At 38.1% G+C, this 12,393-nt stretch overlaps 2 protein-coding genes across 3 annotated transcripts; both read left to right on the top strand.

Moving 5' to 3' along the window:
• Positions 1 to 808: 808 nt before the first annotated feature.
• On the top strand, positions 809 to 6,002 carry LOC114141458 (gastrula zinc finger protein XlCGF57.1-like). The gene is made up of 2 exons (XM_028012003.1): positions 809 to 1,169; positions 2,833 to 6,002. Exon 2 carries the CDS (start codon positions 2,848 to 2,850, stop codon positions 4,675 to 4,677), a length of 1,830 nt encoding a protein of 609 aa, XP_027867804.1. The 5' UTR covers positions 809 to 1,169; positions 2,833 to 2,847; the 3' UTR covers positions 4,678 to 6,002.
• A 265-nt stretch (positions 6,003 to 6,267) lies between these two features.
• LOC114141459 (gastrula zinc finger protein XlCGF57.1-like) lies at positions 6,268 to 9,772 on the top strand. 2 transcript variants are annotated; one of them, XM_028012004.1, is made up of 3 exons: positions 6,268 to 6,349; positions 6,448 to 6,630; positions 7,697 to 9,772. In XM_028012004.1, the coding sequence occupies exon 3, from the start codon at positions 7,712 to 7,714 to the stop codon at positions 9,362 to 9,364; it is 1,653 nt and encodes a 550-aa protein (XP_027867805.1). In that variant the 5' UTR covers positions 6,268 to 6,349; positions 6,448 to 6,630; positions 7,697 to 7,711; the 3' UTR covers positions 9,365 to 9,772. The 2 variants fall into 2 exon arrangements, with proteins under 2 accessions (XP_027867805.1, XP_027867806.1); XM_028012005.1 differs by lacking the exon at positions 6,448 to 6,630 and having other exon boundaries at positions 6,280 to 6,349.
• The last annotated feature ends 2,621 nt before the right edge of the window (positions 9,773 to 12,393 follow it).

The raw sequence follows: 12,393 nt of genomic DNA, 5'->3' as shown, positions 1-12,393 counted from the left end.
ACCATCATCAACCGACAGTCAACACCAGGGTTGGGTAGTAACTAGTGACATTTATTCAACTAAATTTAGTTGAGTAACTTCTTTAAGAAAGTGTACTTTTAAAAGTATTGTACTTTTACTTGAGTGATTTTATTGTGAAATATTTCTACTCTTACTTGAGTAAAATTTTCTACCTGCTGAATAAAGAACAAACTTGAACAAAAATTGACCAGACACAGACCTGCAGCTGATACGTTGTTTCAACAAACTGATTTGGAGAAAATTTTCTTTTGCCTGATTTCGTTATATTTTAGTTACTTTTATGAATTATTGTAATTTTCGTCCTTAAAATACCAAAATTTCCACTTAACTTTATATTTTGGTCCGTCTGATGTACATTTTTTATATTAAATTATTGATAATTTTATCAGTTACTCAGAACTTGAGTTTACATTTTATCAAATACTTTTAACTTTTTCTTGATATGTTTTAGAGCAGTCAAAATGAGAAAAACAGGGCAAATAATCATAACCGAGTTTTGTTTAAAACTGGGGAAAAATCTGACAGAATTTTTTTGTATTTGTTTTCAAGAAGAGAGTTAAATACTCAGTTACAAGTTACATCTGGACATACAAGACATTTTGGATAAACTCTCTGTTTCTGAATCACATAGAGAATATAGATTTTGTGAGTTTTTAATTATATTTATTTTATTGGTTAGTTTATAAATCTGTGTAATGTGTTTAGCATCCCGACCCACACCCAATTCCAGTAGGTGGCGATAATGCTCACCAAAACGTTGCTCAATGAACCGCCGTTAAACAGAAGAAGAGCTCGGTAGGCATAGGCAACCGCCACAACCAAAAGCAGAAGAAGGAATTTGAACGTTGGTTTCGTTCTGCTCTTCGGTTAAATCTTTATAATCTCCACATTTTGTCTCATTGTGAGCTCCGATAATATTCACATTCTTACTTTGATGCCGATGTTTGTCTGTTTAAGGAGGTCAAACATCCTGAGTGAGACCAGTTAGCCTCCGGTATTCATGAGAAGCTAACTGTCAGGAAAACTAACCAGTTTCTAGTTGGAGAGAATCGCAAAAAAAAAAAACTTCACACGAAGATTTTTGGACTCTTACTGGACGCGGCGCGGCCGCCGGATCTTCTTCTGGGGACTAAAAGCAACACTATCCGGTAAGAGAACCGTCTTTTGACCAACTAAGGCAACAAATGATTGCTAGCTTCTGCGTTGACTGCTAGGTGCTATAACACGTCAGCGTGTCCGCCATATTGGGAGAGGAAAGAGCGACAAGTTGATCAGTACAGGGAGCGGAAGTGCTGGTTTTAAGCTCCTTTCAGGGCAATTTATGGCTCATATTGAACAAAGTTACGTGTCCTACTAGTTAGGCTATACAATTTTTGATTTTTGTGAAATAAGTAAACTAAATTAAGTCAAGGTTATTTTTTTATAGCAACAAGGCAGTTCAAAATTTCTTTCATCATAAAAACATCAAACATATATAAAACATATATAACAAAAAACAAACACCCAGTAACACATCTGACTTCCTATTTGTAAACCCTAAAAACATTTGTAAAACTGATTTCATTCCATTTAATTTCCACTGTCTCATATTGTTCCAGTTTATGATCTACAACAACATTTAATTTCCCTTTGGGATCAATAAAGTATTTTTGAATTTGAATTTAATTTGAATTTAGCAATTATTATTTTCTGGTAAATTGCATTAAAAATATTGTTTCATAGCCACATATTCACAGTTTTATCCACAGTATAAAAGACTAGGATACAAAAGGAAATGCATTCAATAAAACAACACATATAAACGTGATTCTCCAAGCAGTCAAAATTAATCAAAATTAATCAAAATTAGCATTAATGTTTGGCTTATGACATTATTAATGTTATGATTAATAATTTATTATTAACTTTTGAATAAATTGCGAGTTTCTTTAGTTGAATAAGGACACCATTCCACTCTCCCAGGAATCATAAGTGAAACTTGTCAGCCTGTCATGAAGGAATGAAGTTATGCTACAACATTAAACTTAGAGACATTATTAATTTGAATGGCCAATATGCTTTAACATGCAGGTTCTTTTATAAATAAGAAACATGGTAACGTTGCAGATATTTTGACGTTACCTCGTCAGTCATGTTTCAGTCCGTTTCTCGTCCAGATGTGGCAGAACTGAGTCAAATTTTAACGGCTTCATGGAGCCCCAAGTTGGCAAGCTAACCTCAGTGTTAGCATAGCACTTCTGGCAGCAGAACTGCCATCAGGCTTTTATTGTGAAAGGGTGACTGATTATTTTCTGTCACACAATAATAGAAAAGAATCTAAAAACCCACATCTTAATAAATTAAAAAATAAATGATGCTTCCAAAAATTGTCAAAATATTCACAGATGACAAAGTGCTTCTGCTAAAGGCTTGAATTTTAACAAGCTTGTGGGAGAATTTCATGGAGAAACAAAAGTTTTTGACCTTTTCTTTGCATTTTTTTCCATACAGACGATTTAACCAAAATTAAAAAATTTCTCAAAATTCACTATTTTGCAGTAGAATTAGTAAAATATGACTAAATGTGCTTTTCCTTCATGCTGCATTTTTCATAATGTTCTGTTGAAGTCAAAGTGAAGAAAAAAACATTATAGGGTAGAAAACGTGAACAGGAGGAACATGACTGTTATAGAAACCTGAATTGGAACCTCCTAATATCTAAACATCTTCAGGTGTTTTTATGCTTTTTAAAAAATTTATTCAAATCAATTCATGTAAATATATTTTGTCAAAACCTTTAATACTAAAGTGTTTAATTTGTTGTTCCTTCAGGTTCCAAACAGCATCATGTCTGTTAACGTTTGGGTGGTTGCTGGTGATCGGTTACTCATTCAACGAGAAAGCAACTCAGTTCGTGACCGCAACTTACCGACCAATCTGGAGATGAAAGAGGAACACAGAGATCCAGATCTAAACCAGATGAAGGAGGCGCCACAATATCAACCCATCAAAGAAGAACAAGTTGAGCTCGACATCTTTCATGACCAGAAGTCTGTAGTGAAGCCAGATGCTGACACCTTTAGGGTGTCTGCTGGTTCTGATGAAATATTCCAGCGTAAACCTGAACTGCAGCAGATCACAGGGATGAAGGAGGAACCAGAACCGGAACAAATTAAAGATGAACTGGAGGAACCAGAACCTGAACAGATTAAAGAAGAACTGGAGGAACTAGAAACTGTACAAATTAAACAAGAAGAGGAGGAACTCTACAGTGATCAGGATGAAGATCAACTTGTAGCAAAGCAGGATTCCTTCAGAGAAACTCCTATGCATGAGGAAAAATACCACAGTGAACCGGATCCAAACCAGGACCAGATCCACCCTTCCAACTCCCCTGGAGCTGAAAACCAACCAAAGGACGGATACAATGGAAAAGACCTGGTATTAGATGTAGAAGAAGAGCTAACAAAGAATCAGAATGAAAGTGTTGAACACTCTAAAGTGAAAAAACTAAAGAAAAACATGCGTTCCTGTAAAATATGTGGAAAACATTTAATCAGGAAAACTCTCCTGAAAATTCACATGAGAATCCACACCGGTGAGAAACCGCATACCTGTCAGGTCTGCAGTAAGTCGTTCAGCTTTAGCAGTCATTTGGTTCGTCACATGAGAAATCACACGGGCGAAAGACCGTTCTCGTGTCAGACTTGTGGGAAAAGCTACATCAACAGAAGTAGCTTAAACGCACACATCAAAGACCATCTGGGAGAGAATTCATTCCCATGTGGATTGTGCAATAAATCTTTCACCAAGAGTCAAAATCTGGTTTGTCACATGAGACTCCACACAGGCGAGAAACCATTCTCGTGTCCAATCTGCGGAAAAAGCTACGTGAGCAAAAGCAGCCTGAAAAAACACAGCATAACACACAACATGGTCGACACAGGCGAGAAGCTGTTCTCGTGTGGTTTGTGTGATAAGTCTTTCAAAAACAAACGAGGTCTGGTTCGTCACGTCAAACTCCACTCAAACAAGAGGCCATTCTTGTGTCCCACCTGCGGAAAAAGCTACACAAGTAAAGGCGCTTTAAAAGAACACTCTAGAGTTCACCTCCCTGAAAAGCCATATCCGTGTGACCTCTGTGATAAAACCTTCGCAGCCAAGATTAACTTTGACCGCCACAGGAGGACTCACACAGGCGAGAAGCCGTTTTCATGTGAAGTTTGTGGGGATTTTTTTATTGACAAGTTGGCTGTGGTTAAACATATGAGAAGTCACACAGGGGAGAAACCGTTTCCATGTGACCTGTGTCCTAAATTTTTTCATACAAAATTTAACTTGGCGTGTCACATGAGGACTCACACTGGTGAGAAACCCTATCCTTGTGACCTTTGTGATAAATCCTTCATATCCAGAGGTAACTTGGACCGTCACCGGAGGAGTCACACAGGCGAGAAACCGTTTTCATGTGAAGAATGTGGTAAATTATTTACCAACAAGATGTCTATGGTTAAACACATAAAAAATCACACAGACAAGAAGCTCAAGAAGAGGTTTTCCTGTAATCTTTGCGAATCGTCTTTTACCAACAACATTCAGCTGGACGATCACCTGAGGAGCCACACAGGTGAGAATGTCTTCTCTGTGGAAAGAAATTCTCCAAACTGTCCAGTTTAACAGCCGGACTCATTCAAGCACTAAATTACCTGCTCGGTAAATTATTCAGTTCCAGTTATAATCTGACTGGATATGTATGTAAATAAGCCTTAAAAAGAAGTTTGTAGAATATCTTTTGACAAGCGGAAGGAATGTGACCCAGGGCTATTATTATTACTTATGTATGTATTATTGTTATCCTCACTTTGTATTTTTAGGATTTTACCTGTAAAAAGGCATTTCATGCTAACTGGCTTATGCAAGGGGAAATCAGTAAACTTTTCTAGTAGAAAACCAGCAGCTGTCTTAATTGTAAGCTATTCAAAATATAGAACGTTATTTAAAACGTTTATCTTTTTATCAGCCCTGTTGCCTGTAAAGATAATTTTTGTCCTTTGTTTCATATCAAACCTGATTGCAAATAGTTTCCAGTTGATCAAGGAGCCTCTTTTATTCTGTATGTTTGCTGGAACCCTTCATCTGAATTGTTCTTAGTTTTGCTGTTTCTTGATTGTTTTTCTGCATAATAAATGTGTATGTAAAAGAATTTAACTTTTTGATAAAACTGTTTAATGTCAAAGTGAATATTGATTTCTGCAAAAAATAATTAAAATTAAATAATATTTAATAAAAAATAATTGATTGCATAAATATTCATTCCCTTTGGTGTTTCTAGTTTCTGGATCTGGGATCAATTGAGAGCAGTGAGTCTGTAAATAAAGACTCGTCTGTCTGGACGGTCCATTCACTGGTTCATCAGTATCCTGGCTACTGCAGGAAGATTAAAGAAAACTTCGACCAATCAGAGAAAAGCTTATTGAGAAGCTTCAACCGTTTTGTTAGGAAGAATGAAGGAAAACTGCAGCGTCCAGATGTCTAAACCTTTTCACACAGACTTTCTGATTCCAAACAAATGTGCATCTAAACGTTGCACATTTTAGATGCACATTTGACTCACCCCTGAGTCACATGGGGTGAATATTTATTCAACCACTTATTTTATGTTGCATATTTGTATTTCTCATTATTTTATAGAAATCTGTTTTTACTTTGACATCAAAGGCTTTTCTTTTGCAAATTTCTGCTAAAGGCTCCATTATGTTGCTTAAGATTGATTTGTAAAAACAATAAAAAGTGTAAAACATGGTGGATAGTTTTATATGTGCTTTATATGCTTCTGCATAAAATATTAAAATGATTTACAAGATTTCAGATAAAACACACGACTAAACAGCCACAGAGGAAAAGAAGAAATAACACAAACTCAGACTCAAAGGTCAACCAACCATCACCATTATAAAATCAAATGAAATATTGTGTTAATCAACTGTGTTATGTTTGTGCAGCAAAAAATGTGCGTGTACTGTTCTCATGTTAAAGATATTAATAAATGTTTCCAGAGGTCATCAAGGGTCAACCAACCTCACATTTTGGTGTCAATCAACTGTGCTACAAATATTTTAGCAGCACAGCATGATTAATATATATCAGTTTTGTAAATGAGACTTAATTCTCACAAGATATCAACAACAGTGATTTTTTAAAGACAGAATTTACAAACCTTTTTAGATGTCGTGTTTTTTCCCCCAATCAGTTGCACTGCTCTCCAGAGTCCGACAGGTGGCGGTAATGCGTCCATCTGCAGGCTGGGTGTCAACAAGAAGAGAACGAAGGAAAAGGGATCAATTAAAAAGTTTGTGCTCTTTATTGAGTTTTCCCTCATATTTTATCTCATTAAACGCTCTCAGCCGTTTCAGCCGGCTGGTCACAGCGCTGACTCTCCGTTTACAGAGCAGCAACAGCCGCAGGGAGAGGGGTTAGCATCCGAGCTAAGTGAGAAGCTAACCCCAGGACATAAGAAGGAACCGGTTCCCCTTTAGAGAAAAGGATAAAGATGAGTTCACACCGACAACACTGAACGTTCATTGGGAACTGGGTTGCGTTTTCTGTCACCAAAGAGTACAAGATAACCGGGTAAGAGAATCATTTTTAACGAACGGTGTCAGCAATTACAAGCTAACAGTGTTCTTTAGATGCGGCGACACGTCCGCCATATTGGGAGAGGAAACCTCGGTCACCTAACCCTTAAGATGAGTAAATGAACAGATGTTTTAGCCGTTAAAGCGTTTAAATGAGATCAGGCTGGAGTTCAACACGTCTTCCACATCAAAATGAGTCAGTTGAGGCGATTCTGCATCCACATAAATACAGATTGTGAAAGAACCACAGCGTGAACAATTAAAATATTTGACACCATTGACCATGATATATTATTCCAAATGGAGAGTTGGGTTTGACTCTCTGGAACAGTACCTTACTGGGTTGGGTCTTGCCTAAAGAATAGGGATTTTTTTGTATCAATTTCTCATCATAGGGGACAAAACTGCTATGATATAGCAACCCCTTTTCTTTAATATCTACATGATCCCAGTAGCTCAGGTTACAACAAGTAAAGAGATTAGCTGCCATAACTATGCAGATGATAGTTATGATATCATCTGAAATGTAGATGATACCATAACTTTCTAACTACATTAGTTATGGTAGCTAATCTAGTAATGGGATCATCTGCAGACCTGATGGTATCATAATGACTCTGATGGGTTCAGAGTCATTACAGCGACTCTGAACCCATCCAGGCACTGAACAGGTGCTTAGAACAAATCAATGCATTTATGTGCCATATTTTCTCCAACTGAACAGAAATAAAGTTACTATCTTTGGACCTAAAGAGTCAGCACACAAATTCAGTTATTACAGCTAGAAACTAGCAATCGGGTTAGAAATTTGGTTGTAGTGATGGACTCTGACCCGAACCTTCAGAGCCACATAAAGACAATTCTAAACTCCTTCCACTGGCTCCCTGGAGCTCAGAGAATAGACTTTAAAATACTGTTGTTAGTCTATAAATCGCTGAATGGCCTTGGGATCTCTCTCCCCAGTGACATTTTCCCCTTCAGATTACTTTGACTTGATCCTGTTTACATTTTGTTCATCTGATGGTAAAAAATAAATTTTTACTTGTTCTTCTTTCCGTCAGGCTGTCGTCTTCATCATGTCGGCGTTTACCTGGGAGGTTGTTGATGATCACTTTCTCATTAACAAGGAAGGGAACTTCAACCCTGACAAGACGAAACCAAACGACCCAGAACAAGAACGACCAGAACCAAAGCTGCTGACGGAGATAAAAGAGGAAGAAGACCAACAGGTAGAACTGTTTGATGGTGCAGAGCAGGTTGTTGTGAAGCAGGAGACTGACTCGTTCACGGCGAATCCTCCTCCGGAGAACACCGAACCAGATTCACAGACAACTGAGGAACATCAACCAGTCAAGGAAGAACAGGTTGAACTGAGCATCTGCAACAAAGTGGTGAAGCAGGAGGCAGAAACCTTTACGGTTCCGCCTAGTGAGGTTCTCCTCCACAGAGAACCAGAACTTCAGATGATCCAGGCGAAGGAGGAACTGGAATCTGAAGAGGTTAAAGAGGAACAGGAGGATCTTTCCAGTAGTCCTGATGAAGACCAGAACCAGAACCAGAACCAAATCCTCTCTACAAACTCAACTGAAGCCGACAATCAGCAAGAAAGCGACCACAGTGAGACGCTGCATATTTGCAAAGTGTGCAAGAAAACCTTTGAAAGTAGCAGTCATTTGGCCGAACACACAAGAAGTCACTCTGGTGAAAAACCCTTCCAGTGTCTATCCTGTGGAAAAGCTTTCACCAAACAAAACAACTTGGCCGTCCACATTAGAACCCACACAGGCGAGAAGCCATTCTCGTGCCCCACTTGTGGAAAAGGTTTTACCCAGAAAGGTAACTTGAGCATTCACATGGCAACGCACACGGGCGAGAAACCGTTCTCCTGCCCGACTTGTGGAAAAGGTTTCACTCAGAAAAGTAACCTCCACATTCACATGAGAACCCACTCGGGCGAGAAGATGTTCCCATGCGAGCTGTGTAGCAAATCCTTCAGCTTCGGTTGCCAGTTGGCTACTCATATGAGAACCCATACAGGCGAGAAACCGTTCCTCTGTGTGGCGTGTGGAAAACGCTTCTCACAGCAAAACTACTTGACTGTCCACATGAAAATCCACACAGGTGAGAGGCCTTTCTCCTGTCCCACTTGTGGAAAGAGTTTTATCAAGGAGTGGAACTTGTCCGTTCACATACGATGCCACACAGGTGAGAAGCCGTATCCTTGTGAAGTTTGTGGTAAATCCTTCATCAATAAAAGTCATCTGACCAACCACATGAGGACTCATACATGTGAGAAGCCTTTCTCCTGCCTGACTTGTGGAAAGAGTTTCACCAAACAGGGTAACCTGACCGACCACATAAGAAGCCACACAGGCGAGAAGCCATATCCGTGCAAAGTGTGCGGCAAGTCGTTCGTCAACAAAAGCCATTTGACCAACCACTTGAGGACTCACACCGGGGAGAAGCCATACGACTGCAAGCTGTGCGGTAAATCTTTCACAGACTGCAGCAGCATAGCTCAGCACATGAAAACACACACAGGGGAGAAGCCGTATCCTTGTGATGTTTGTGGTAAATCCTTCCGGAACAGAAATCACTTGGCTTGTCACATAAGAACCCACACAGGGGAGAAACCTTTTTCCTGTCCGATCTGCAGAAAAAGCTTTACCCAGAAAGGGAACTTGAGTATTCATGTGAAAACTCACACAGGCGAGAACACACAAGCGTGAGAAGGAGCATTCTGCGATTTACATAGTAAATCTTTTTATTCAACATGTTTATAGTTCAACTTTTGTTATCTTAGCCTTCTGAGAAAAATATTTAAATCTAAAGCTGCTTTCATACCTGATGGTCCAGTAGACTCGGTTCTGTTCCAGTAGGGATGTCTGGAAACGAAGTTGGCGTTTCTCAAGAGCCATGAAAATAAATCTTCATTCAACTTATTATTTTTAAAATGTCACCAGCTCACTTCTCTGGAATCAGACTTTCACTGATTTATTTATTGTCATGAGCTTAATAAGCACTTAGAAAAACTGGTTACATTTCAAAATAAGAGCATCAACATAAATCATACTGTTTGAATAACTAACAGTAGTGAATTTTGAGATGTTTCTAAATATTTCTATCTCGCCATTACAGTAAAAAGCTAAATCTGTTTTAGTTACTGAAATACTATGAAACCTGACATAAATAGTTAAAAACAAATAATAAAGAAATAGAATTAAAATGATCATATTATTATTAATCTGGCTTTGAGACAGAGGATGGAGCCTTAACTTATTTTCTTCACCCTTTATTCTTTTTATTTGTATATAGTATTTATGTTTTCTTGTCATTTTTTCAACTATATATGGACTGTAAACAAATTGATTAATAAAATTCTCCTGACCTGTTTAATGAAATGTTTTGTTGAATTATTTAGTGATTTATTGAATCTTATTTTTAACCAGTTTATTTTTAAATCTGTCAGCCTGAAGCTCCTTGTCTTATTTTTCTGACTTTTCTGGAAACGTTTAATCAACATAAACAAACCCAAATGTTTTTAATATATAATGCTAATTAAAGACTTCAAGTTTCTAACAATTTAGATTTGATTTATTTCTAGCATTTCATTAAGTCGTCCATAAACATACCAATTAAATAAAGTAAAATTTAAAAAAAGCAGATTTGTTTCAGTTACCCCAGAATAAATTACACACAGGCTGATTGGTTTCAAGCCTTTATTTCTGTTAATTATGATCATTTTCTTCTTCCAGAGGCAGAAGATATTTTTTAGATCTGATTTAAAATATTACATCAGATCAATTAAACACATTTAAATGCAGATTGTGAGGGAAAAGCACAGATACTGTGATCTGGGTGAATAAATTTATACTGAAACAAACTGCATCATGTTAGATTTTAAAAACTAAAGTCAAACATTTTGACTAATCAACCAAACGTTGCTTCGTCTGGATTCCACCACTAGATGGCGACATTGTTCCTAAACTGGAATATAATCATGTCAGAGTTTCAGCCCAGATGGAAAATATTCAGCTGATCAAGAAAATCCAACATTTATAGGGATATTATCATTATTATTATTATTATTATTATTATTATTATTCAATCAAAAATTACTGATTTATTAAACAATTAAAAATCAGAACAGCAGCTTCTCTCTCTGCTTCAGGTGAATTTATTCATCAGTTGCTGCAGAATTTTATGAAGCTGTTTTTAATTAGCTTATAAATATCCACAGCCTTTACAACAGATTAATGTGTCCAGAAACTGAGAACAAAATGTAACATATCGGCTTCTAATTGAGAAGAAATCTGGAAATGCATAGAGAAACGTTACATTAATGCAGAAATGAATAAAGCAGACGCTTTAAAAGGTCAACACTGCCACGCAGCATCAGCAGCTTTCAAAAGGCTCCTGGACATCTAGCAGCTGCTAGTCTGCTATCCTGTAAACAAAACAATCAATCAGTTAATTATTGACTAAATATTCAACCTAAACGTCTGATAATAAATATATGCTTGAAATAAAATCATGTCTTCAGCTCCAGATTGGTGTTACTGTAACGTTTTGACCCGTTTTAGGAGAAAATTCACAGGAGGAGCCGCTGCTATTTATTCAATCAGTTTAACCTCAATTAGAGGATTTTATTGATCAGTCAGTAAAACATTTCACAGCTCACTGAAACTGTTGGAGCTGTTTACACACCAACCTGCTGAGATCCATGAAGTTTACAGATCAACCACATGGTGATGAAGAGGAGGAGCAGGAGGAAGCAGGACACAGAAATGTGAAAACCAAAGTTTCTCTCTGGGTGAAGGAGGAGACAGAGTTTTATTCTCCAACAACAAGATTCCACTTTCACTCTTTAAAGGGGCAGCATCATGTAAAGTCAACTTTATCAGCTTTCTATTATGTTATAAAGTTATTCTCTCATCAAAAACATGCCTGTGGTGTTGTTTTAATCGCCATGGCAACCTGAGCAAAGGACCAGCTCCTAGTTTAATAAACTTCAGTCTCATCTAAAAATATCTCAGAGCTTCAGTCACTTTCATGACTGTAAAGATGCTAAAATCAAAACTCTCACTGTTTATGTTGTAATTTTGTAATGTTTGATTGATCGGCTTTAATCCTGCTAACAGAACGTTAGCTGCTCTGTTTCAGTGTTTTAGTGAATTGTGTGAATGGACTGATACTCACTGACGGGTTCGGGTCGAGGACAGTCTGGAGCAGAAACACCAGGAACAGATTTCAGGTCAACATGTTCTGACGCGTCCAGCCGAAACGTTCAGATCTAAAATGTTTCTGGATGTTTTTACCGGTTCTGTTGAAGAGGATTTGGAAACCTGGACCTTTGAACTTTAGCTCCTCGCTGCCTGTGAGGTTCCATAAAACCAGGAGGACGGTCTCTGGTCTGGCCGAGTCACTGAGGCACACGGAGCATTTAGAGGAGAAGATGGAGGAGGAGTCACAGGGGGCCAGCTCTGACCCGTTGGTACGTCGGGACCAGAAGTTTCCCGATCGCTGGAGGACGTCGCAGACGCCTGTGATGACTTCGGCCTCCGAGGAAGAGGAGCTGAAGCAGCTGAAGTCTGCCTGAAGAAACAAGGATTTCACCAGGAAGTTAAAGACAAACAAAAGTAAAACAGAAAAAGTGCCACATAGAGAGTGATTGACAGCGCTAAGCCCCGCCTCCTGGCTCTGATTGGTTGTTTTAGTTAGAACTGGGAGGAAGCAGATCACAGATTATCTCATACCA

This window comes from Xiphophorus couchianus, unplaced genomic scaffold (assembly GCF_001444195.1).
Source record: "Xiphophorus couchianus unplaced genomic scaffold, X_couchianus-1.0 Scaffold1000102, whole genome shotgun sequence".
Taxonomy (NCBI): domain Eukaryota; kingdom Metazoa; phylum Chordata; class Actinopteri; order Cyprinodontiformes; family Poeciliidae; genus Xiphophorus; species Xiphophorus couchianus.
The sequence above is the reverse complement of the archived record's forward strand: the minus strand, read 5'-3'. Positions and strand labels throughout refer to the sequence as shown.

Excerpts from the sequence above, each read along its gene's own strand:
- LOC114141459 (XM_028012004.1), top strand. The coding sequence starts at position 7,712 with ATGTCGGCGTTTACCTGGGAGGTTGTTGATGATCACTTTCTCATTAAC.
- LOC114141458 (XM_028012003.1), top strand. The coding sequence starts at position 2,848 with ATGTCTGTTAACGTTTGGGTGGTTGCTGGTGATCGGTTACTCATTCAA.